Source organism: Mustela nivalis (assembly GCF_964662115.1).
Source record: "Mustela nivalis genome assembly, chromosome: 13".
In the NCBI taxonomy this organism is placed as follows: Eukaryota; Metazoa; Chordata; class Mammalia; order Carnivora; family Mustelidae; genus Mustela; species Mustela nivalis.
In genome coordinates this window covers 61,350,425-61,376,961 of record NC_139032.1, presented here as the reverse complement: position 1 = coordinate 61,376,961, position 26,537 = coordinate 61,350,425, and the positions used below count along the sequence as shown (strand labels likewise).

General features: G+C 40.6%; 1 protein-coding gene across 5 annotated transcripts; it reads left to right on the top strand.

Annotated features, from left to right (window-relative positions):
* The first annotated feature begins 389 nt into the window (after positions 1-389).
* On the top strand, positions 390-23,298 carry TRMO (tRNA methyltransferase O). Of its 5 annotated transcripts, XM_082694950.1 has the most exons (6): positions 1,420-1,552; positions 7,007-7,181; positions 9,661-9,788; positions 10,461-10,618; positions 14,420-15,073; positions 17,488-23,298. In XM_082694950.1, the coding sequence occupies exons 3-6, from the start codon at positions 9,742-9,744 to the stop codon at positions 17,745-17,747; spliced, it is 1,119 nt and encodes a 372-aa protein (XP_082551076.1). In that variant the 5' UTR covers positions 1,420-1,552; positions 7,007-7,181; positions 9,661-9,741; the 3' UTR covers positions 17,748-23,298. The 5 variants fall into 5 exon arrangements, with proteins under 5 accessions (XP_082551075.1, XP_082551074.1, XP_082551078.1 ...); XM_082694948.1 differs by lacking the exon at positions 9,661-9,788 and having other exon boundaries at positions 1,406-1,552; XM_082694951.1 differs by lacking the exon at positions 7,007-7,181 and having other exon boundaries at positions 1,450-1,552.
* The last annotated feature ends 3,239 nt before the right edge of the window (positions 23,299-26,537 follow it).

Below are 26,537 nucleotides of genomic sequence, written 5' to 3'. Positions count from 1 at the left end.
TTATTTATTGGAGAGAGGGACAGAGATAGAGCCAGAGCAGGGAGGAGAGGGAGAAGCAGGCTTCCCGCTGAGTGCAGAACCCTTACACGGAATTAGATCCCAAGACCCTGGGATCATGACCTGAGCTGCAGGCAGATGCTTAACTGACTGACACCTAGGTGCCCCAAAGTGTGTATTTTACACAACCTTTTCCTTAAATCTTTGGGTGTTGCCGGTTATTTTCTACTAGTGATCTTATATAACGCCATGAGAAATGAGAAGGTTTAGCAACAGATTTTCATGGTTGAGCTTTTAAAGTCTGTGGACTTGCATGCTTCTGGATATTTTATATTGCAAGCCCTATGTTCCCCGACCCCAAGCAGGATAAAAAACCCAGAAACAGAATTTTATGTACAGAGAAACTTGATATAGGGGAGAGATGACTTTACAAATAAGTAGGTGAAAGGGTAGTATCGCTGCAAGGATAGCTGGTCTTCTCATGGGATGAAATCAGGATTCTTGTTGGCTCTCAACCTTTCACAGCTTGCCCAGAAACATCGATCACAATCTCTCCCATGTACATGGCATATTAACTCTGAATTTCATTCTTGCTTCAGTTCCCATAGGGTCTGGAGCACAGAAAAGTCCGGACTCCTTAACTCCTACTCCAGTGTGACGCTCCCCATCCATTAGATGTGAAGTAGTTTAGTTAGGGCTCCTTGCTGACAAAACATCGTTTTTATTGCGGAAAAGTTGGGCGTATACAGAAGTAAAATCATGTTTATTCCCACCACTCAAGAATTTCTAATTTCCCAGGGCGCCTGCGTGGCTCAGTGGGTTAAGCCCCTGCCTTTGGCTCAGGTCATGATCCCAGGGTCCCGGGATCGAGCCCCTCAGTCGTGCTCTCCGCTCAGCGGGGCTGCCCTCCTCCTGCCTCTCTGCCTACTTGTGATCTCACTCTCTGTGTGTCAAGTAAATAAATAAAATATTTTTTTAAAATAAATGCCTTGTGGGCACCCATAAGCTACAAGGATCTTCTTAAAAAAAAAAAAAATTCTAATTTCCTAACATCCCATCGTTATGCTAAGTGGTTAACTGCATAAACACATCCTTTGTCTTTAAAAACCAGTGTCATTCATTGGTCACGTAGATTGTTTATATCAATGAGAGAGACGTCTGAGTGCATAAATCTATATATCGCAGTGTCCCCCTTCACAAGCGCGGGAATTCGGAGTCGCTGACTGGCAGGGAATCGCAGCGGGTCAGCGCGAAGGATCAGAATCAGGTCCGGCAGAGATACCGAAGCCAGGAAATAGAAAACGAAACCCCACCATTGCCACATGCAGCGCCCGCCTAGCGTGCGTCCCACTACCCGCGCACGCGCCAGGCGCTGGGCTCGCGCCACCCCGCCAGGACGGCTACTGCGCAGGCACCCCGCTCGGAGACCGGAAGCGGAAGGCCTGTCGCGGCGAGTCGGTACCTCAGTGAGCAGTCGCCATGCGTGTGTTGGAAGAGCCGGGGCCTCAGCCCACAGCGACCGGGTGTGGGTGCGTGAAGCCGGCTCTGGAAACAGGTAACTTCTGAGAGATCAGCGGTTCCGCACCCAAAAGAGGCCCGGGCGCAGGCCCCTGACCCGACTTCGGAACGGGATGTAAAATGCGACAACTTGAACCCAAGTGGGTCGTTGCAGTTCTTGGGAAGCCACGGATCACGTGCACTAGCGACCACGTGATTTTACTGAGGCGAGCGGCATGATGTCATCTGTTCCGTTCCTGGTAGCTGCGGTTGAGTTGGGCTTGGCACCGTAGCTGGAACAGGCACGTGCAGTGTAATAGCCTTTCTCACAGAGTTTTTGCTCACGTAGGAGAGACAGGATCTGAACGCTGGTGTTACGCGGGTTAGGAATTAATAAATACCCCCGAGAGAGGCATCCTGTGCTGTAGGAAGTGAGACGGGAGATGTGGAAAAGTTCTGGGGCGGAGAGGAGAGACAGGAAATCTTTTTAAACTGGGCCTGGAAAGTTGGGCATGAGTTTATTTTTACCTCATTACATAGAGCCGAGTATTAACATTAGAAATTAGAAGACGCAAATGGAAGAAAAAGTCTGCCATCACCCAGAGAAAACCGCTGTTAATATCCTGGTGCCTACCTTACATACTTGTTTCTGCGCATGCAGAAACAACTAGAAAATGAATTATGAATTAAGAATTATGAATTAAGAAATAACTAGTAAATGAATTATGTGACCCCACTGTCTTATAACGTCTTTCTAAAACTTAAATTTCATATAAATGGGTGGCCATTAATAGTTTTAAGGGATTGCATAGTACTTTGCTTTAGAGATGTGTTCTAATCAATTTCTTACTGTTGGACTTCTAGGTTACTGCCAGTTTTCATTGTGAAGAAAATTATTAAGACTGAAATGTTTGTGCATGTTATAAAAGTTTAACTTAGATTGAATTTACTAAAAGCACTGTTACTTGTAGAAGGGTGAGCTCTTTAAAAATAATTGTTGCACAGTGCCAGATTACAGGCCTAATATTTTCATAGGCAGGAAGGAGCAGGGCTTAGAGGTCTACATAACACCAGACTGGGGAACTATAAATTTGAAATAGTGGATGGAGCAAGGAGGTTGATTGGATTCAGATTGTAGAGAACCTTGAATACCAGGTTAAGAAATACAATGTCTGTTAACAGAAAAGTGAAAATTTTAGTTAGAGATAGCATATAATTAAGGAACTCAGGGTCTGGAGTACTGGTGTAGTGTATTTTAAGAAGGGGAGGGACCTGTGAATTATAGCAGGGGTAATTTTAGGGTCTGGGCAGGAGGGTCATTAGGACCTGAACTTTCTGTGAGCACTAAAACATACAGATAAACTTTGTGTACAAAAACTCTGCATTAATAACTTGTTGGTTTTTCTCGTATTACACAGTTAGTACAATTGCAGTATTGTTAAAACAAGAGAAATGCCTAAGTAAGAGCTTAGAAAACCAAGTTTTGCTGAGCACTTTGCATGGCACTAGGTACTTTCCATATTTTTCCCATGATGTTGAAACATATTGTGAGGTTCTTCCCAACCAACTGTTAATTCTGCTGTGATAAGAATTCTTGTTTCTTTAACCCAAGCTTAGCTCAATGTCTGGCAGTTGTAGAATATTATAAAGTTTGCTAAACAAATGAAAACAAGACACAGGGATCCCGTCTTATTAGGTGAGGGGTCTTTTTTGGGCCATTTTTCTTTATGGCATTTTAATGAAGACCAGAGAATTGTTTGGCCTTAGTTTCTTCATCTCTAAGTTGTTTACCATCTTTATTCCACAGAAACATGGATGAGGATAAACAGAAGAATGCCTGTAAACATATTTGGGAAAATATTTTAAAGTCATCAAAAACATACACAATATGGAAGGGTCTTAGAATTGTAATACTGAGAAAGAAAAAGCAATTCTGAGAAGATAACGTGCAGTTTAATCCCAGTTTTTATGGAATTCAAAACAAAATAAATATTATCTAGGCATATGCATGTGATAAAATTATATTAAAGGTAGTGAGTGATAAAGATCCCATTCAGGCACCTGTTTATCTCAGGGAGAAAGGATGGGTTGCCATAGGAGAGAAGCAACATAAAAAGATAACATTTTGTTGGTAAAGCTCTTGTTCTTGTAATGGGTGGGTGGGTACACAGGATTTCAGAGTATTATGCTCTGTTATACATTTATTGCATGTAATACTTTATATGTAGCCAATAAAACAGTTTTTATAAGTGAAAAGTAATGAAAGGTACTGTGAGGGATAACACCAGGCCTATAATCTTACCACTTGTGCTGGTAGATAGATTTAATTAATGGAAGCTGAAAATAAAATGATGGTCTAGAGTGTCTGTATGTCATCTCTTAAAAGAAGTTAGTAAATTTCATGAAATGTGGAAAAGAAAGTTACTTGTAAATTAAAAATGCTAGTTGTGGATACCTTGGACTTTAAACCTATATTGGTGCTGCCTTGCCAAGTTTCTGTCTTTTGAAAGGAGTTACTACTTAGGAAGAAAAAAGAGGATTTCTGATGATTTAAAAAATTTTGAATATTATACAAATTACAAAGTATAAAAATAGTCCAGAAATCTCACTATCCATTTTTACTATATTACCATGTCCATTTTACCAAAATGTTAACATTTTGGTGAAATATCCTTTCAGATAGCTTTCTAAGCATATACAGGTACATATTTAAATAGGTAAATGTATAAATAAATGTTCTTAAATGAGATATTCTTTCAATTTTTCACTTTTTTTTTTTTAAGATTTTATTTATTTACTTGAGAAAGAGAGCATGAGAGGGGAGAGGGTCAGAGGGAGAAGCAGACTCCCTGCTGAGCACGGAGCCCAATATGGTACTGTGGGACTCGATCCCTGGACTCCAGGATCATGACCTGAGCCGAAGGCAGTCACTTAAACAACTGAGCCACCGAGGCGCCCACTTTTTTTTTTTTTTTAAGATTTTATTTATTTATTTGACAGATCATAAGTAGGCAGAGAGGCAGACAGAGAGAGAGGGGAAAGCAGGCTTCCCGCTGAGCAGAGAGCCCAATGTGGGTCTCAATGCCAGGACCCTGAGATCATGACCTGAGCTGAAGGCAGAGGCCAAACCAACTGAGCCACCCAGGTGCCCCTCACTTTCCATTTTAACCAGTTTAGACTTAAACAATCCTTTTTTTTCCAAGTAACATGAATTTTTTGAGTACCTACCCCCTTACATGCAATGTACTAGGCCGAGAATGTAGCAGTGAACAAGGTAGAAATACTGCTGCCCAAATGGAGCTTACATTCTAGGGGCAGAGAGCTACTAGACCAAGCCTAACCTAAAATCTTATCTGTCTGTAGATATTTTAGTAGTATGATTATGATCCCATGCACTCCCTTTATTGCTTAAACTACTTTGTTTCATATATTCTGTTCTTTTTTTTTTTTTTTTTTTAAGATTTTTATTTATTTACTTGACAGAGAGTATAAGCAGGGGGAGCAGCAGGCAGAGGGAAAAGAAGCAAGCTTCCCATTAAGCAGGGGGCCCGAAGCGGGGCTTGATCCCAGGGATCCTGACCTGAACTGAAGGCAAATGCTTAACTGACTGAACCACCCAGTTCTGTTCTTTTTAGTTGAATGTATGCTTATTTGGAACATGTTTCCCCCACTATCTGAAAGTAGGTCATTCCTATGAAATTTTTCGTAACCTGAAATGGCGTAATGCGAAGAAGCAATTACCATTAATTTATGTGGAAAAATTGTTGAATGTTCCCAGACCCCAAAAATTACCTCTCTTAGACTTTTCTGTTACTTCAGGACACATATTGTTAGTTGATGCACAAAATAAATTAAGATAAAGCACAGATGCTCACAGACACAGTTCAAAGCTCTGGTGGCTTGATGCTCAGATGCTGAGTGTAGTTCCTGGGGAAGGACCTGGGTGGGGCTGATCTCACTGCTTGGGGTGCACCCTGCATCTATAACAGCTTGCTGCAAAACAAATGCTGAGCACTTTCCACTTTAGCCTTTTTTTTTTTTTTTTTTTTGTAAAATCAAACATTCTCTTTGGATTTCTTTTGATTAGCAAAAACAGGAACTGAGGTAGGTCTTTCACAAACACACAGTGGCTTACATGAAGCTTGTGAAAAGCATGAGGATGTCTGTATACAATCTCTGTCTCCTTATCTTTTGTTATTCTTTGCCTGATCTTTCACACTTCAGCCAATCAAAATAACTTGTTCTCTGCATGTGCTGTCGCACTTGTCCTTAAACTTTGTGCATATTATTCCCTCTATTTTATTTAAAAAATATTTTTAAAGAATTCATTTATTCTTGGGGTCTGTGAGTGGCTCAGTCATTAAGGGTCTGCCTTCGGCTCCGGCCGTGATCCCAGGATGCTGGAATCCAGCCCCACATTGGGCTTTCTGCTCAGCAGGAAGCCTGCTTCTCCCTTTCCAACTCCCCTTTCTTGTGATCCCTTTCTTGCTGTGTTTCTCTTTGTCAAATAAAACCTTTAAAAACAAAAAAACAAAAACTTCATTTTTGTTTTGTTTAAAAACAAAAAGTTCATTTATTCTTTAGAGTGTGCACACAAGCGTGAGCAGAGGAAGGGACAGGGGAGGGGGAGGGAGAGGGAGAGAATGTGGAGAAGACTCCATGCTTGGCAGAGAGCCCAACTTGCAGCTCGATCTCACAATCCTGAGATCATGACCTGAGCAGAAAGCAAGAGTTGAGATGCTTAACTGACTGAGTCACGCAGGTGCCCCAATTCCCTCTATTTTAAATGCTCTTTTATTTTTATTTATTTATTTGACACACAGAGAGAGGTCACACGTAGGCAGAGAGGAGGCAGAGAGAGAGGGAGAAGCAGGCTGCCCGCTGAGCAGAGAGCCCAATGCAGGGCTCAATCCCAGGACCCTGAGACCATGACCTGAGCTGAAGGCAGAGGCCAACCCACTGAGCCACCCAAGCGCCCCTAAATACTCTTAGTTCTGACCAAAGTCACATACCTTAGTAATGGTAACATTGAATTTGAGTTATGGTCATAGTAGAACTTCTGAGAATTTCTCTTGTCTTTTTTTTTTTTTAAATGATTTTATTTATTTATTTGACAGAGATCACAAGTAGGCAGAGAGGCAGGCAGAGAAAGAGAGGGAAGCAGGTTCCCTGCTGAGCAGAGAGCCTGATGCAGAGGACTCCCTCCCAGGACCCTAAGATCATGACCTGAGCCAAAGGCAGAGGCTTAGTCCACTGAGCCACCCAGGTGCCTCGAGCCCCCTGTCTTTCTTAGACCTTTACTCTCTCTGGCTGTCAAAAGGGATATAATAATATGTGTGTGGTGATGATATATTTATTTATATGTATTCATGACATATGAATCATTTTTAATAGTTGTGTAACACTTGGTAGATGCTAAAATTATGAAATCAGTGCATTAAAGAAAACATGTTTTCCTACATTTCTATTTGACATTTTGACTAATGATTTCTTACCTACTTTTCTTCTGTAGGGAATCTTTTAACTGAGCCAATTGGCTACTTGGAATCCTGTTTCTCAGCCAAGAATGGTACTCCAAGGCAGCCGTCTATTTGTAGCCATTCACGGGCTTGTTTGAGAATTAGAAAGAGCATCTTTAATAATCCTGAACATTCTTTGATGGGTTTAGAACAGTTTTCTCATGTGTGGTAAGTTGTTTTATGGTTAGAAGTGGGTCTTCGGGTAAGAACCTGCTCTTGAGTAAAGTACTCCCATCGAAGGCAACCTTAGAGTCTGCCCTCCAGACCACACTTAGCTGTTGCATGGAATTCCTGTTGCATATTCACACACGTGACTGTAGGCATAACTTGGGCATTCTCACGGAAGCTTGGGATCCACTGAGGGGACTCGTTCCATTTGCAGTTGGTCCTGATTGTGATGAATGCCTTCTGTTGAGTTGTACTCTATGGACCTTCGTAATTCTGCCTGTAAGTCATTATTCTGTCCTCTGGACCAGGGGTCAGCAAGCTACAGGCCATGGACCAAATCCATCTACCCCTCCATCTTTGTTTTTTCCCCATCTTTCTAAATAAGTTTATGGGAACATAGCCATTCCCGTTCATTTATATATTGTGTGTGGCTGCTTTTGTGGTACAGTGACAGAGTTGAATGGTTACAACAGACTTGTTGGCATGTAAACTCAAATACTTAGCGTATGACCCTTTACAGGAAAAGTTTGCAGACTCTGCTCTAGACCATTAACAATTAAGTTTGTTCTTGCTAAGAGACAAAAGAGACTTCAGAAATCTGGATACTCTAAATGAAGTGTTACATATATTAGCACCTGTGTTATAGTAGTGTTACTGTCACTTGGAATTCTGTCTCTATCCATTTTTACCCACTCCAGCATCACCAGTATGACTTGGTCTGATTTTACTGGGGAAGACCTAAAATGAAGTATTTATTCTGAGATAGCTTATGTTTTTGTTAATTTGGAGATGTGGGTAGAGTAAAAGCAGCATGTGTCTGACATAGTTTGTATGATCTTGGTTAAATTAATTAAATTAAGAACATTGCTGATATATAAAAAAATGGGTCCAAATCTATATAAAGAGATTTTTTGTATCCCTCCTATTTGTCTTCTCTCTCATCCTTAGCCCCAGCACTCTTCAGAGATTTTTATTGTTAATAGCTTGGTTACATGCTACCAGGCCTTTTCTTTTTCTTTTTCTTTTTTAATAGGTATAGAAGCATAAACATACATACCGGGGTAGGTGTTTGTTTTAAACAATGGATTATGTTTTCTTCATTTAACAGTGTATATCATGACAATGCATACAGGTTTCTTCTTTTTGCTTTAATGGCTGTCTCTTACTGCAAAATAGAGATATGACATGATTTGACCACTCTCTTTTTTTTTTTTTTTTTATCATTATGGTATACTTTTTTTTAAGATTTTATTTATTTATTTGACAGAGAGAGAGATCACAAATAGGCAGAGAGAGATGAGGAGAAGCAGGCTCCCTGCTGAGCAGAGAGCCCAATGCGGGACTCGATCCCAGGCCCCTGGGATCATGACCTGAGCTGAAGGCAGAGGCCCAACCCACTGAGCCACCCACGCGCCCCAACCACTCTTTTGTTAATGGATAGTTATTTTACTATTATAGTTATGCTGTAGCAAACCTTCTTAGACACAGATCTTGGCACATGTACATTTTCACAAATAAGTATCAGAAATGGTTATATTGAGCTAGAGGGTGTGCATATTTATAATTTTGGAGGGCTACTGCCAAACTGCTCTAAAAAGCTTAATTTGTGTATTGTAAATGAAAACAGTGTATGAAAATGACCTTTTCTTACATTCTTGCTAACACTGTCTATGTTCCAGTTTTTCTGCATTTTGTCAGACAGGGAAAAACAAGATTTTTTTTTTCAAAGATTTTATTTATTTACTTGACACAGAGAGGGAGAGAGAGAGAGAGAGAGAGATCACAAGTAGGCAGAGAGACAGGCAAAGAGAGAGGGGAAAGCAGGTTCCCCGCTGAGCAGAGAGCCTGATGCGGGGCTCGATCCCAGGACCCTGAGATCATGACCGGAAGCGAAGGCAGAGGCCCAACCCACTGAGCCACCCACGTGCCCCCAAAACAAGATATTTTTAAAAGATTTTGTTTATTATTTGAGAGAGAGAGTGAGCATGCACACGCATGGATAGAGGGGCAGAGGGAGAGAATCCTAAGCGGGGATTGATCTCACCACCTTGAGATCATGACCTGAGCTGAAATCAAGAGTCAGATGCTCAACCGACTGAGCCATCCAGGTGACCTGAGAAAAACAGTATTTTATTTTTCAGTTAAATTTCTTAATTATTAGTGAGGTTCAACATCTTTTCATTTGATTGCTGTTATTTCTTACTCTTTTTTGTCAATTCATATTCTTTGCTTAGTTTCTTTCCTTTTTCTTTTTAAAATATTTTATTTATTTGTTTGACCAACAGAGATCACAAGTAGGCAGAGAGGCAGGCAGAGAGAGAGGGGGAAGCAGGCTCCCTGCTGAGCAGAGAGCCCAATTCGGGACTCGATCCCAGGACCCTGAGATCATGACCTGAGCTGAAGGCAGAGGCTTAACCCACTGAGCCACCCAGGCGCCCCTCTTTCTTTTTTTAAAAGATTTTATTTATTTATTTGACAGAGAGTGACGTAGTGAGAGAAGGAACACAAGCAGGGAGAGTGGGAGAAGGAGAAGCAGGCTCTGCACCAAGAAGGGAGCCCAATGTGGGACTCAATCCCAGGACTCTGGGATCATAACCTGAACCGAAGGTAGATGCCTAACAACTGAGCCACCCAGGCGCCCCATCTTTGCTTAATTTCTTATAATGAGTTCCCCTTTGTGATTTGTAGGAACAGTTTATATACCACAGATATTAACCCATTATCTATTGTACATGTAGCAAACGTTTTCTCCTGGGATAACATTTTAGAGTCATAAATTTAATGATTTAATGAGTTTGAATCTGTTATTGTTTCTCTTTATGGTTTCCTGCTTTTCTGTTTTATTTAGGAAGACCCAGTGAAGTTATTTAACATTTCTTAAATGTTAAATGGCTCATTCTTAAAATGGAGGTTAAATTACAAGTCCTGGGCTTGTTAAGAGAGTTAAATAAGTATAAAAATGTGTAGCAGACTTCCTGGCAAATAGCAGGCTCTTACTTCGTAAATAATGCTTATTCAGGCACTTGACAAATATTTGTAAAAGTTCCTGCAACATACCGGTAATTGTGTTAGGATATAGAGATAAGACGCTGCCTTCCTTCAAGGAATGAGAATGGCATTATTTTTTTCCCCACTGATTACATTTTAGTATCGTTAAAAAGCATTCCTTCAGCTTTAACTTGTGGGATAAAAGATTAAAGTTTTTTTCCCCATAAAATTATTATGATAAATTAATTTAGTATTCTTTCCTTACTTGGTGGTTTGGTTTATTTTCAATAGGATTTTGTTTGTTTTTCACAAAAATGGTCATTTGAGCTGTAAGGCAAAAGTGCAGCCTCCTAGGCTGAATGGCATCAAGACTGGAGTTTTCTCCACAAGGAGCCCACATCGTCCCAATGCGATAGGACTGACCCTGGCCAAACTGGAAAAGGTAGAAGGTAACAAATTTCATTTCTACTTTTATGTTTTTTCCTTCGCTAAAAGAAGTCTTATAAAACAAACATAGTATTAACTGGCTGTTATTCGGAGGAGTACCAGTGGTGTTAACCCCTGGGGATTACCAGGCATGGAAGAAGAAATGACTAAAAAAGAATGTCACCCTTTGAAATCAGCTCTCATAGGATGCTCAGAGTTTAATTATATCATCCCATATATTAGAAACTATTACATTATTAAAAAATAATTAAATTAGTAACCAAATTTTCTCTGACTTAGAATATAGTAAATACAAAATTATTCAACAATAATTGGACACATTCAGAATTAACAGAGAATAACTGCTTGTATGTGTAGATATGGTAAACATGTAGGGTGATGGTGTATTATTTCTTCCTTGCACTTTGAGGAGATGAACATATGCTGTGGTTGTAGTACACCTGTTAACTCTGATGTGTGGCAGAGGGTCTGCTATGAATTGCAGTATAATAACATTTAAACACCTGTCAGATTGTGGAAGTACCTGTGTAGAATACCAGGTTCATTTTAACTGTGTATTCAGATATAGCCTAGTTACTGGGCCATACATTTTTGGGAAGCATCCATTTTTTTTTTTTTTTTTTGAAGTATAATTGACGTATTAGTTTCAAGCGTACAGTATGGTTCAATATTTATATACGTTGTGAAATCATCACCGCAATAAGTCTAGATATTATTTGTCACCATATAGTTTAAAATATTTTTTCAAAGTGTGAACTTTGAGGATCTACTCTGAACAACTTTCAAATATATGATACAATATTACTGACTGTGCTGTACATGACATCCCTAAGACTTATTGTATCATTGGGAGTTTGTATCTCCTGATCCCTTTGACCCATTTCATTTATCTCCTTACTCTGTTCCCTCTGGCCACCAGTGATCTGTTCTCTGTATCTTTGAGTTTTGGTTTGTTTTGTTTGTTAGTAAAGCATCTCGTTCTTGGATCACTCTGACTAACAATAAGCACATTTGTTGGAGAGGCAGAAGACTGGAGGTCAGGAGTCCATTCTAGGCTTTAGCTTCCTGGTTTGTAAAGTGGGTGAAGGAGTAGGACCTGCCCTCTCTGGGACTACATAGTATTTTTTTTTTTTAATTTTTTAAATTTTTTTAGGATCTTATGAGACAAAAGCTGTGAGTACTTTTCAGGCTACTTAGTGCTAAATAGGTAAGATCAGTTATTTTGTTTGTTTTTTGCCAGAACTTGAACTCCGTCCCCTGGGATGTATTCAGCCCAGCCTTGGATAGGTTTTCCAAGAAAATTCTGACGGCAGTCCAACTTGAGCTTTGTCAATTTGTGATAGCCAACCAGCTTGAGTAATAGTACTGAACATTTTTTTTTTTAAGATTTTATTTATTTATTTGACAGACAGAGATCACAATTAGGCAGAGAGGCAGGCAGAGAGAGAGGAAGGGAAGCCAGCTCTCGAGAGCCTGATGCGGGGCTCGATCCCAGGACCCTGGGATCATGACCTGAGCCGAAGGCAGAGGCTTTAACCCACTGAGCCACCCAGGTGCCCTACTACTGAACATTTTATTATCATTTGTGCATCCCACACATATTTTCTGAGCACTGTGTATATGCCAGGCATTGTTCTAGGTGCTGAGGGTATAGTGGTAAACAAATTAGATAAAAATCCATGCATTGTGCTCGCTTCAGCAGCACATATGCTAAAATTGGAACCATGCAGAGACGATTAGCATGGCCCCTGCACAAGGATGACACACAAATTCATGAAGCGCTCTGTATTTTTTCAGGTTTTAATATATCCTGTTATGATGTCATCACTTGCAGTTCTCATTATTAAACTATTGTGTGTCACCAAAAACAGTAGATAAAAATTTACAGACACACACACACACACAATCCCTGCATTGAAGAAGAACTTAAAATTCTCATGGGGGAGCTCAAATTAGAAATGTAAAAGGCAAACACAATAACACTATAGACATTCTTACAAGTAAGTGTTATGATGACTACTAGTGGTTGCATGGTGCTTTACAGTTTATAAAGCGTGTTGAGGTGCGTTATCGCTCTGTGGCTGTTTGGATTTGATAGGGTAGCAGTCCTCCTCCTATGGATGAGGAAGCTGAGGCTCTTTAATGTTTGATAATACACCTAATAGCATCCAACCAGGGGGTTGTGTAAGTCTAAATCCCAATAACGTTTATGTATACTACAATGCTTTCTTCCTTCTGCAGACATTGTTGGGCATATCTGTTAGTTAGGAAGTCCAAAGTCATTATTCCAAAGTTCCAGGCTCATTCGTAGTGAGCATGTTTTAGAAATCAGTCCTCTGTTAGTCTTTTTTTTCTTAAATGGAGACAGAATGGAATGTGATCATATGCAATTTTTTGATTCTCATTTGGCCAATTTCCCAAGAATCAAGTTAGTAGAATCTGCACCAGTAGCAGGCACTGGACATGCAGCTGTATAAGTGAGACAAAAGACCTGTTAATATTTGGCAGTGGTGACTTATGTTCTGTTTAAGTGTTTGAGTCTTGATGGATGTGTTGATTTCCATTGCTGTGTAACAAATTACCATACACTTTATTGTTTTTTTTTTTTATTTCTTTAAAGATTTTCTTTATTTGAGAGAGAGAGAAAGAGAGCACGAGGGGAGGGGAGGGGCAAAAGGAGTGGGAGAAGCAGACTCCCCACTGAGCAGGGGCTTGATACCAGGCTTGATCCCGGGATCTTGGGATCATGACCTGAGCCCAAAGGCAGACACTTATCCGACTGAGCCACCCAGACGCCCCTACTTAGTCAGTTTAAACAACACACATTTATTATCTCTTTGAAATATTACTATGTTTCATAATAATTAGTTTAGAAATATGGGAACAGCTAAGCCAGTCCTCTGCTTAGGATCTTACCAGGCTGCAAATAAGGTGTGATCTAGGTGAGTTCTTATGTGGAGGCTCAACTGGGGAATAATTTGCTTCCAGGCTCACTCATGTTGTTGGCAGAATTCACTTCCTTGTAGTTGTGGAACTGAGAGCCACAGTTGCTTGCTGGTTGTTGGCTGGTGGCTGCCCTCAGCTCCTAAAGGCTTCTGCAGTGCCTTGCCTTTTGGGCTTTCTCAGGGTGGTTGCTTACTTCATCAAGCCCACCAGGAGAATATCTCGAGTGAATCTGCCTGCAGGCACAGGAGTCTTAGATAATGTAACACAGTCATTGGAGTGAAATCAAGTCACACTCAAAAGATGGGGATTATCCAAGGGTGTGAACACCAGGAGGTGTGCATTCTGGGGGCCACTTTCGTGTATATTTGCCACAGTGGAAATCTTCATTGAACCCACAGAGACATACTGAAGACTCTGCTATGCCTGAAACAGAGTTAGAAGCCCCAGTGATGGAAAAATGAGTCAGTGCTCAAGGGCCTACCCACACTGTCTCGGGAGAGAGACTGACTAGGTCATTGCCAGACCATATGAAAAGGGGTGTAGTAGAGGTTTTTACATGGGTTTCTCTGTGGAACACAGAGGAAATAGTGCTTATGTGTGGAAGAGCCAGAAAGGCTCTGTAGGCGAGGTTTCATAGAGGAGCCCTAAAGAGCATGTAGGAGTTTCACAGGTGAAGAAGAGGATGGGTTTCCAGGCAGAATGAAAAGGGTGTGGTGGCACCAGGTATAAGAAAACCTGGTGTGTAAGAGAATTGTGAGTAAGCTTGGTGAGGCATAAGCAGATGATGTTGGTTCTTAATTGTTTGTACCGTTCTTCATTGTTATGATTTCTAAGAGGATGTGTTTTTCATATTATAGGTGGAGCTATATATCTTTCTGGAATTGACATGATTCATGGCACACCTGTCCTAGACATAAAGCCCTATATAGCTGAGTATGACTCCCCACAAAATTTGATTCAGCCTCTACAGGACTTTAATTTACAGAATAACCAATATAAATCCCAAAACACATTCCAGTCTGATGGCAAGACTGACCACTGTGACCAGCGACAGCTCTCAAGGTGTGACAAACCACAAGCCTGTAGTCACACTAAGGAAAAACCTAAATGTGAAGATGGAACTTCAGGAACAAACTACATGAAACATGATAACTCAACAAAAATCCAGCAAAACTCCCCTCAGCCCAGGGAAATAGCAGCAGATTTGGGTGTAGAATCAAGAAGTGATCAGAGTCTGAGTGTGGCAGAAGAACAAATTGGCTCAAATTGTCCGGGGAAGAGCTTTTCAGAGGAAGGTACAGAAAAGAGGCTAAAGAGAGGGAAGGAAGCAGTGGTTGCACAAGGAAACAGTGCGGAGATGCAGCCGGTGGTTCGTCAGTGTCCTTCCAGGATGGCTGGTGCAGCCCACTGCAGCGCGGTCCCTGACTGGGTTAGAGAGGCCCCTGTGGCCCCCTTGGAAGTCCGCTTCACTCCTCACGCAGAGACGGACCTCGAGCACCTCAGTTCAGAAGGTGAGCCAGGTACCCTCTGTCTTTTAGTTTGGAATGAGAGCTTTAGCCAAATTTGGTATTTCTGAGGGCAATTATATAGAGGATTTGTCAGTATGACTGGTTATACGAACTGTAGGAGTATAAAATTCTGTTTGGGCAACAGCACCATCTGACGACAAGCCTTCTTCAGCACAGTGAGTCCCAGACACTCAGTGAAGTGTTTGCTGAGAATGGCTCCTGCCTCGTGAGGTGGCGCATGATTTAGGGCCTCTTGTCAGTCTGTTACAGTAGTTCCTGGAGTTTTCAAACAGCGTTCAGAAGCTAAATTGTGCTCATTCTATACTTGGATTAAGTTTTTTCATGTTTTACTCTCTGACTAGAGAAATATCACACCTTATTCTGTCAGACGGCTGATAGCTCTCCCTGTGGCACGGAGCCTAGGAGTAGAAGGGAAGTCTCTTAGCACAGTAATTGTCCCTGTAAAAAGTCCCAGCACTGGAGACGTGCCCTTTACTGTAGAAGAGAGGCCAAAGGGCTTTTACTTGGACTCGTTTACTTTAACACACAGCTTGTAATAGATGCCCTCCCCTGGTTCCCCAGCCCGTAGCAGATGTGAGGCAGCAGTCTAGAAGGAAGGTGGCTGCAACAAGCCCATAAGAACAGCCAGTTGGTTGCCAAGGACATGTCTGATTTCATGTGCCACTCCACGGTGTGTTTCTTATTCTTTCTGAAGGCTTTATGTTTAAACAAAGCGTCTGATTTTTAAATTGAGCTCTTTATTTTAAAAGTTTTGTTTATGAAAGTTGTTTCCTCATTGTATACAGAGGAAGGTCAGTTTTAAAGGGATTTTGTGAAAGAACAAAGAAAGCAGTGTTGCTCAGAATATACTTTATATTTCTACTTACCCTTTCACCTGCAGTTAGCAGTGATTGCTTCTTACTTTGGAAAGTTTTATCTTTTTCAAACTATAGTGCTGGGTGTCTGAGAGGTTATAATGTGCCTTGTTGATTTGAAAAAGCACTAAAAAGAGAAATTAAATGTAACTATAAAACAGGGACTGATTTGGACCAGCAGAATTTGGAGTTAATACAGAAATAAGAAATGACCCTGCCAGAAGCTTTAGAGTCTAAAAAAGATAAAAGACACTGAAATGGTGACTGTGTTGGTGGTAGGAGTGGGGGGATTGGCACTGGAATGGAGTGCTTATGGGCACATGACAGGGAAAAAGATTATGACTTGGGGAGCAGGGAGAAAATTTGGGAGTACTACCTGGAGGAAAAAGTATTTGAGCTGAGCCTGGAAGAATAAGTAGGCAGAGAAGTGATGGAAGGGCACCTGTGCCAAATGAACAACTGTGCAAAGTCCTGAAGCTTTTACCAGGTATACTGTTAGTGAAGAGCGTGATGTTTCTGGAATTACTCTTTTTTGAGTGGCCTTGGAGTCATTTCATGAGCCATGCAGTAAAGGAATCTTAGCACTGCATAATTGGTCCTTGATGGGATTTTTTTTTTTTTTTTTTTTTAATAAGGATTCCACATGATCAGCAGTTGAATTGGTCCTTGGTTTTTGAACAAAGATCGAACTTCATGACTTTATTTTTGAACTTACTACCCAAGTGATTTTGGCTGTTTTCTAAAAACTGAATTTACTTTCAAAAGAATAAAGATCCACCACCACTCCACATGGTATTTTGAATGGGAACAACATTGTTTAAAGCACATGCCTTCCTGGGAAGGCCTGGCCTTTATTTGGATGTATGTTATATTGTAGCTATTAAAAATTAAGCCACAGTTAATTTTTTATTTAAGTTTTGTTCATACTGTATTTTTAAAAATTAAAATACATCCGTGATGACAAGATGTAGGAAGTTTTGCCACTTAATAGGGTGTACGTCTGTTTACCTGTACATCCTCACCTTGGTGGTTTGGGGTGGCTTGTTCTCTAGTGATGGTATTTAACTTTCTCAGAGTATCTATACTACTATTTTTCAGGACTCTCCCAAGTCCTCGTTCCTTAGGGAGTGTGGTGTTACTTTAACTAGGGCTGTGACACCAGCTCTCTGAGACACCATCCCTTGCTTATGGCTGGTGCTCTGGGTATAGGTGGGTTTAGTCTTCTTTCTTGTGGCTTTCTGAGAGTGCTGGGACTGTCATGCATTTCCCTGACCATGCCTCCATTCTGAGAAGAAATGGAATGACAAGGAATCAAATCAGAGTCGACATTGAACATAGAAGGTTTTGTTCAGTGAATGAAAATTTGGGGCACGCGTAAATTTAATCTAATGAAACCACCTGAAAGCAACATTCTCTGTAACAACTGAGTAGATTGCCAAACCCAGTTCATTTCAAGTGATAGTGTATTCAATGTGATACTCCACATTGAAGTTGACTGTACTGAAAGTTGACCAGCATTAAGTTGTATTCTTCTCATTGCAGATGGCAGTCAGCCTTCATTTAAGTATTTCCAATCAGCAGAGGAAGCAAGGCATGCCATTGAGGCTGTGCTGTCAGCCGACCCTCGGTCTGTGTATCGACGGAAGCTCTGCCAGGACCGCCTTTTCTACTTTACTGTAGACATAGCACATATTACTTGCTGGTTTGGTGATGGCTTTGCAGAGGTTCTAAGGATCAAGCCAGCTTCAGAGCCTATTCAGATGACTGACCCTGAGGAGTCCTTGGTATCTCTGGGATCGTAAGTAGTGTCCGTCATGTGTTTAAAACAGCCTAATTGACTTTGGATGTGGCTGTTGCATTAACTATACAAGCTAATGGTGTGCCTTCTTTGCAGAAAGAAGCAACACTTAGTGATCTCACTGCTTTGATTGTTAATGGTTGTTCAAAGTATTTATTTCAAAAACATTTTTAATAAACAGATAAAAGAGAAATTTCCATATGCTTTTCATTTGGTTAATATCGAAGAATCCAAAGGTGATAATATTGCAGTAATTTCTGAAAGAGGCTGAATATTTTTGGCACTTGGTGAAACTAGGCAGAGATCATTCTAGCAGGAACTTATAAGCTCAGGGGATCTGTTCAACAGTTCATATTGGTTTTCCTGTCTGGAAAAGCTTGACCTCTCTCTTTCATTATAAATCATAACTGAATTGGGGTGCCTGGGTGGCTCAGTAGGTTAAGCATCTGCTTTCAGCCCAGGTCATGATCCCAGAGTCCTGGGATTGAGCCCCATTTTGGGCTCCCTGCTCAGCAAGGAACCTGTTCTCTCTCTTCCTCCACCTGCCGGTCCCCCTGCCTGTTCTCTCTCTCTCTCTCTCTCTCTCTCTGTCAAATAAATAAAATCTTAAAAAAAAATCAAGCTGAGTTAACAGTGTCTTAGGAAAATAGCAGATCAAAAGCAAGTGGTTATTAAAGGTCTTTAGAAATTAAACACCTGTGTTTTGTAGACTTTGTCATAAACACATTTGTATGTATATGTATACATATACTTAATCCTGATTCCAAAGTAGGGACTCTGATGTTTCTTTGGATGTCTTTGTATCAGAAAAGAAAGTCAAAGTCCCAGAAGTCGAAGAAAATAACTTAATTACTGGTTTATTTCTTACTTGTTTTATGAGTATTTACTAAAAAACTATTAATGGGTTAGGTTTTGGTGATAAAGTCAGATAAAAACAGGTTGTAGTTCTTGTTGTAAGTCATAGTTAGGGGAGGAGGAAGAATGAGCATGTTACTGTGTTACAGTTAGATAAATATAGTAATTAAGTCTGTATGTGGTTCCTTTGTAGTACAATGTAGTCAGCAGTTGTAAGAATGTATTGCCTATAGGTGATTTTGATGATGTGATCTGAGATAGCTGAAGATTTATGATCATCCTAACCAAATTAGACACCTGTCAGCATGACAGGCTTTCCTAATCACAACTGTAAATCTTAATAGCTGATTGATCATGGTTTTGAAATGAGCCCTGCTGCCTGTAGATACTTGCACGGAGTCATTTGTGGCTGAGGACACTGCACTCTTGAACCGAACTGGATTGTCTTTGAGGTTACTTAGAACCTCTTAGGGAAATATCTTTTTTAAAAAATATTTATTTATTTATTTGACAGAGAGAGCAAGAAAGCACACACAGTGGGAGTGGCAGAGGCAGAGGGAGAGGGAGAAGTAGGCTCCCCACTGAGCAGGGAGCCCAGTGTGGGGCTGGATCCCAGAACCCCAGGATCATGACCTGAGCCGAAGGCAGACACTTAACCAACTGAGTCACCCAGGAGCTCTGTAGGGAAATATCTTTAATTTGATTTTTAAAAGCTCTTTATTTTGAGGTAATTATAGATTCACAGGAAATTGCAAAAATAATGTAGAGGCCATGGGTACACTTCACCTAGCTTCTTCCTATGGTAACTTACATAAACTGTAGTAGAACGTTAGAACTAGGAAGTTGACATTGGCATGATCTACCCTTAATTTTGATTTTGACGTCTTTTCTCTTAAAATTATTTTGAGATTAAATCAGGGCTTGAAGCACAGTATGTTTCACTTTAATATTGAAAAATTTCAATTTCAACTTATTATTGAAAAAAAGTCCGAGGATAACACCAACTAGCCTTAACAGGACTGTTCAGTTGTTTGGAATTTTAACATACATTCTCAGGATTCTAGAACTAAAATCCTAAGTATTTAGTTCTCTGCCCGCTCACCAGTCAGTGATGATCCTTCACACCTGCCCTTTGTAGTTCCTTATGTATGATCGTGCTCATTATTAATTGTTCTTCCTTTCTATAAGGTAAAATCTGTTCTCTGATGACTCCACCCTCTAGTGGGGCTGCATAACATAAGGCTTATCTTGCTTCCATGCTAGTCTGTCAGATATCATTCCTGCTCCATACCCTTCGGTCCTTTCTCTCCGGTGAGCCACCCCCATTTCCTTCATCTCTTTCCCATTCAGCATGATGTTAAGTCTCTCCCATCCCCAGTTTTTGAATCTCCTGTGTGAGCTTTTCTCTCTATGCATGTATTTTTATTTTTATTTTATTTTTTTTAAAGATTTTATTTATTTATTTGACAGAGAGAGATCACAGTAGACAGAGAGGCAGGCAGAGAGAGAAAGAGGGAAGCAGGCTCCCTGCTGAGCAGGGAGCCCGATGCAGGACTCGATCCCAGGACCCTGAGATCATGACCAGAGCCGAAGGCAGCGGCTTAACCCACTGAGCCACCCAGGGGCCCTCTATGCATGTATTTTTAGTTATGATGAAATTTGGATCTTTAAGTCATGAACTTCCATCCCTCAGAAAGATAAATAGTTTGAAGTAAGTCTTATATTCCTTTTTGTTGCGGGAACTTGTCCAGAAGAAGAAAGAGACAAAATACTCTGTACCCTGCATAAATGTTATCTGAATTTTAGCCTTTGCTTTTTGGTGCCAGTAGGGGGAGCCCTTGACAACTGATTATTTTCACTAGCTGGGAAATAAATTCCAGTTCCAGCTATTTGGGTAATTTTGGCTTTCAGCCCACTTACCCCAGCTTTCCAGAACAGTAACTTCCACAAGATGCTTCCACTGATGCTTGTCAATCATGTATAGGGAGAGATTAGAGGATGAGTGCCATTTATTAAATTTTTAAATTGTAGCTTGGCTTAAGGGCTAGGATGGATTATTTTAGCATGTGGAGGCTGTGCACAACCAGATAGACTCATTAGCCAAACCCGTGAGCATGTATATACAAGGCATTCCCTCTGTTCATGTATTTGCGACTATTTTCTTTAGAAAGAAGATAGAGTTGAAGATACCAATCAACCTCTTGTTGGTAGTTTTTCTTTTGGTCCCAAAGAAGGTAGGTGAAGACTCAGTAAGAGTGAAATCTGTATCAGTTACTGAACTTCTGTTACGTCCTTGGCACCGGGCTATATGCTTTTCATACATTGATCACAGGTTAGGTAACATGCTGAAGCTCACATAGCTGGTCAGCTGTGCACTGAGGATTTCAGCCCACTGAGTCTGGTCCCAGAGTTGGCTCCCATCCCATCGTGGCTCTGCGGTCTCCCCCGTGCAGATGCAGATGCTCAGCAAACCATGCTGGTTTATTTGAAGGTCAGCAGTGTCATGTGTTTAATAAGTGCAGGACACTTAGAGTGATGTTCATGGGAGTCTAAGCACTAAATACAAAACAGGGGGAGGAATACAAGTAGAAATGCCTATTCCTACCAGGTCTCTGTGGAACCTCCTGCAAAGCAGTGTGGGAGATGTGGAGAGTACTGAATTTGGCCTCAGAAACTTCAAGTGCTGTTTTCTGCTCTGCCCTTTGCTAGCTGTGTGACCCTGGGCAAGTTACCGCACCCATCTCCAAATCCCTGACTTTACAGAGTTGTTACGAGGATAATACTTGGGAAAGTATTTTCTAAACTCTTCAGTGGTGTACAAATGTAGGTAATATTTTTACTATGCCTGTCATCATTGACACCCTTTTTTTGCCACTGTGCTCTGGCTCACCTGCCTGGACAAGAAGTCAAGAAGACTCAGAGGAACCAACGGGTCCTTAAAATACAAGGTATGGATAGTCTCTGTTTTCTTTTTTTATTACAGAATTTTTTTTTTGAAAGGATCCCTTTTAGCAAGTTATAGGATGCTTTGCTAAAGGAAATATCACAGAATGCCGCTGCATTAAGGACCCTGTTGACATGAAGCCACATGCCCAGGGCAGCATCTTCCCTCCACCCGGCCTTCCCTTCTCAGATTGCATGTATGACATGAACTGCCTTCTTTGCCTGTGTATACAATCAGCCCATCAACCCCTTTCTCACACGTGATTCTCTTTAGTGCCTTTCTTTTTGACCTTCTTTCCTGTTTCAGCCCAGATGCTTCAGAAATAACTCTGCATTTCTTTTATAAGAAGATAAAAGTGTAGTCATGTTATGAAGTTATTCTCTGTGACAGAGAAGAGGCAAGTCATAAGGGTTAAAGCTCAATGAAATGAGACCAGTATTTTCTGTTATTGTTAAAATAAGGCTCTTAATACAGGTAGTCACCAGATGACTCTCCAGCATCCTCTCTATTCTACTCTCTGCCTCTTCTCCACCTTTGTAGGTTACAGCAGGTACAGCTGACAGAGGATTCAAGGCTAGGTCAGTGCATGTGTCTGTGAAAAGGTAGAAGAAAAGTCTTTTCAGTGTCCACAGGAGGCAGAAATTCAGTGGTCCACTCTTTTGTTGATGGAAGGAGCCACTTACTTATCCAGTCAACTCACACCACACTAACCAATCAAATTTGAATCCTGGTGTGTTTATTTTGTGTTGACAAAAAAGGTAGGATCGGATGTAACATGATGTTATCTATCTCTGCTGCCTTGTAGATTCTCACTTGAGAATTCTATTCAGATTCTTCACTAATTCATGCAATTTGAGATACATAAAACTTTTTTATTCAGTATTAACAGTTTTAAAGTTACCCACATGCTAAGTACTGAAGAACTGTCTAATAGTTCTTCACATTGGTAGAGATGTTATGGTTTATAGAGCAGTTTAAAGTATATTATCTTGGAAAGCCTGGGTGGTTCATTCTGTTAAGCATCCGCCTTTGGCTCAGGTTACGATCCCAGGGTCTGGGGATGGAGTCTCGCATGGGGCTCCTTGCTCAACAGGGAGCCTGCTTCAACCTCTGCCTTGCTGCACACCCCTGTGTGCTCTCTCTCTGACAAGTTAATGGATAAAATCTTTTAAAAAATAATAATAAAACAAAAGACAGTATCTCTTTTCATATCTTAGCAACCCATTGCTTCTGAGAGCTAAGCTTGGCACCTAACTGCTATTTAGAACAGGGGTCAGCAAGCTATAATCCGAAGGCCAAGTTTGGCCCACACCCCATTTTTTTATAGCCTAAGAGTTAAGATTGGTTTTTACATTCTAAAAAGATTGTAAATAAAAACAAAACAAAACAAAAAAACGAGAAGAACGCGTGACACACTGTGGCCTGTAGAGCTGAAAATACTTATTACCTGGCCCTTTGCAGAAAAAGTTTGTTGATCCAGATTTAAAACATTATTCCTCTGAAAAGGTGTTTTGAGTTTCAGAAAGGTTATTTACAAATTGAGTTTTTAGGTTATCATGTGCTTCTAAATCAAGGACTATCTGTGTTTTTGAAAGTATCTAGTCATAGGGCCATGTGAAAAAACTTAGAAATGACCTAAATAATAAGTATGTATTAAAACATCCTATTCATTTGTATAAAATGAAGTTATAGAAACCCATGTATACACACATGTAGAAAATTTCTGGAATGATAAATAAAAATATTGTTAACAGTTGATTCTGGAGGTTGGTCTCTGGGGGCTCATTGAGGAAGGGAACTTTATTCTCTTCAGTATGCTGTGGATTTTTAAAGTGATGAACACACATTTTTGTATGTGAAGCATAAGGAGAGCAAAAGGTCCTATCTTAAATAAGTTAGATTTATGTATTGAAATACATAACTATATGTACCTCCCCCCCCACCCCCAGTCTGGTAAATAGAGTTAGAGACATTTTTGTTTTTTTTCTGGAGCATCACATGTGGATCATAAAACCAGAAACAGACCAGGTTTCACATATCAGCTGTGGAGCTGAGCCAGTTTGAGGCAGATAAACTGGCTGAGCCTAGACGAGGGTGCACTAACTTTTTCTGTTCTTCCAGAGAGAGGGTTTTGGATAAGACAAAGTGCCTCCAGGCAAAAAACAGGCACTGTGCGAATGGCGCTGCTGGCACGGGGCTGAGCCATGGAGAACGCCTTAGCTCTGTATTCACCAAGCCTATGCAGTCCATCCAATCTGGACTAAGGGATGGGTCTCTGCTTGTAGGATCCATTCACTCGTCAGTTCCACCCACTGGAGCATTATTTAGTAAGCTCACAGACCATGTGACTGGTGGAGTTTGCTGTTCCTGCATCCCCAGAGCTGGCCCTTACCCACTGTTGGAATGGAAACTCGGTCAGCAAGAAAGGAGAAGCTTGGAGCTGGAGATCAGCTGTGTCCCTGGGTAAGGGGGCTGTGCTGAGGTGGAGGTGGGGCCGACTTGGAGGAAGGACAGGCTGGCATATTGGCAGGTGGCAGAGCAGAGCCCATGAATTGTGGGTGGAGTGGGGCTATTCAACTGATTTAGAGGCTCAGGCTCTTGCCTGGATTGGGAGAGGAGTTGAGGTCTGAGAGAACTGGCAGAGCCAAGGCAGGACCGAATCCCAGAGGGGTTAGGCAGGTTATCCAGGTACCCTCTCATATTAGAACTGGAAATGTTTCTTTTTTAGTTCCTTGCCTAATTTCCTATCTTTGCCAAGATAAAAGGTCACATTCAAAGATACCTTTAATAGATAGTCAGACATGAGTATATAGAGTGTTAGCAAATGACTATAAGGGGAAAACAATTGACATAAAATTAGGGAAGCCAAGCACAAAATGTTCACTGGTTCATAAGGTGGGAGAAACTTGGTCATCAGAGCTTACCTCTTCCTCTTCTTGGGAATCCTTCTACTACCACATGAACAAGCCTAGGTTAGGCTACTGGATAATTAGAAATAAATGGTTGCATCTCAGCTGACACTGAACCAGTCACCATGCATGTAAATAAAGATATCCTACATCATCTAGGTCTGAGTTGTTCTAGACCAGAAAAATGGCCCAGCCAATACAAAGAAACATGAGAGGAAAATAATGTTATTTCAAGCACTAATTTTAGGGTTTGTTACAAAAGCTAACTTTTTATATTATTTATAATATTTAGCTACCACACTTGTTTTTTTAAGATTTTATTTATTTATTTGACAGATCACAAGTAGGCAGAGAGGCAGGTAGAGAGAGGGGGGGAAGCAGGCTCCCTGCTGAGTAGAGAGCCCGATGCGGGGCTTGATCCCAGAACCCTGGGATCATGACCTGAACTGAAGGCAGAGGCTTTAACCCACTGAGCCGCCCAGGTGCCCCTAGCTACCACACTCTTGAAGGGAGCAGTAGAAATCTGGTTTATCTAACAGAGGTTAACATGAAAAAAGGTCCTTGAATAGGAAGGGGTCTCTCGGGTAGCATAGATTTTTGTGATAAAGGTAATAAAAGAGTTAATAATAGCTAATAGTTTTCAAGCTCTATGGATCAGGTGGAGCTTTACATGGTTAACTCATTATAAGGAAAGATGATGATGTTTCCATTGTACATATGAGCAAACTGAGGCTCAGGGACATTTAATTACTTTATAGCTAGGAAGGGATATAAGTCCCTTAGGATATAAATCCAGAGTCTTGTCAAACTGCAGAACCAGCATTCTTAAATACTAACTTAAAAGTTTCCAGCCAGGAGAATCTACAAATGGCAGTTCCATTAAAAAAAAAAAGAAGAAGGAGAAAGAGAAAAAGAAAGAAGAAAAGAAAACTAAAACCGAGTTCATCAACTCTCTCAAATCACATCTCTGAATTTTGGATAAACATAGTGTGAATCCAAGCATTTGTTTCTGCTGCCTGCTAAAATCCCAATAAATGAGAGCACAAAAGAGCAAATGAAACCCAAAGTAAGCAGAAGGAGGAAAATAGTAAAGATCAAAGCAGAAATCAATGAAATAGAAAACAAAAAAGAGAGGAAATCACTAAAACTAAAAGCTGGTTCTTTCATATCAATAAAACTGATATACTTCTGGCCCGACTGATTAGAGAAAGAGAAGACACCAATTAATAATGTCAGGAACGAGATGTGACACCTCTCTAGACTCTACAGATAGTTTAAGGGAATTACGATGAACAACTTTATGCCAATAAATTTTACAACTTAGATGAAATGAATAAAAAATATTAACGATACCAATTATCAAAATCTACTTAAGAAGAAATGAATAACCCGAATAGCCCATGTATCAAATTCAGATTGTGTTTAAAAACCTTCTCAACACAGAAAGCTTCAGATGCAGGTGGCTTCCCTGGGGAAGTCTATCAAGGATTGTTTTTCATAGGAAGAAAAAAAAAATCTAAAAAAACTTTCAAAATATGAAAAATACTTTTCAACTCATTTACCTTGATACCTAAACCAAACAAAAATATTACAAGAAAGAAAACTACATACTGCTATCTCTTGTGAATATAGTTGCAAAAGTTTTTTTTTAAAGATTTTATTTATTTATTTGACACAGAGAGATCACAAGTAGGCAGAGAGAGAGAGAGGAGGAAACAGGCTCCCTGCTGAGCAGAGAGCCCGATGCGGGACTCGATCCCAGGACCCTGAGATCATGACCTGAGCCGAAGGCAGCGGCTCACCCCACTGAGCCACCCAGGCGCCCAGTTGCAAAAGTTTTAAAACAGAATTTTAGGAAATGTAATCCAACAATATATTAAGGGATAATACATCATGACTGAGTAAGATTTATCCAAGGAATATGTGATGGTTTAACATTTAAAAAAAAAATCAATCAATGTAAGTCATCATATTTACAAACTAAGAAAGAAAAAACTGGGGCACCTGGGTGTCTTAGTTGGGGTAAGCATCTGCCTTCGGCTCAGGTCATGATCTCAGAGTCCTGGCATCCAGCCCCTCTTTGGCT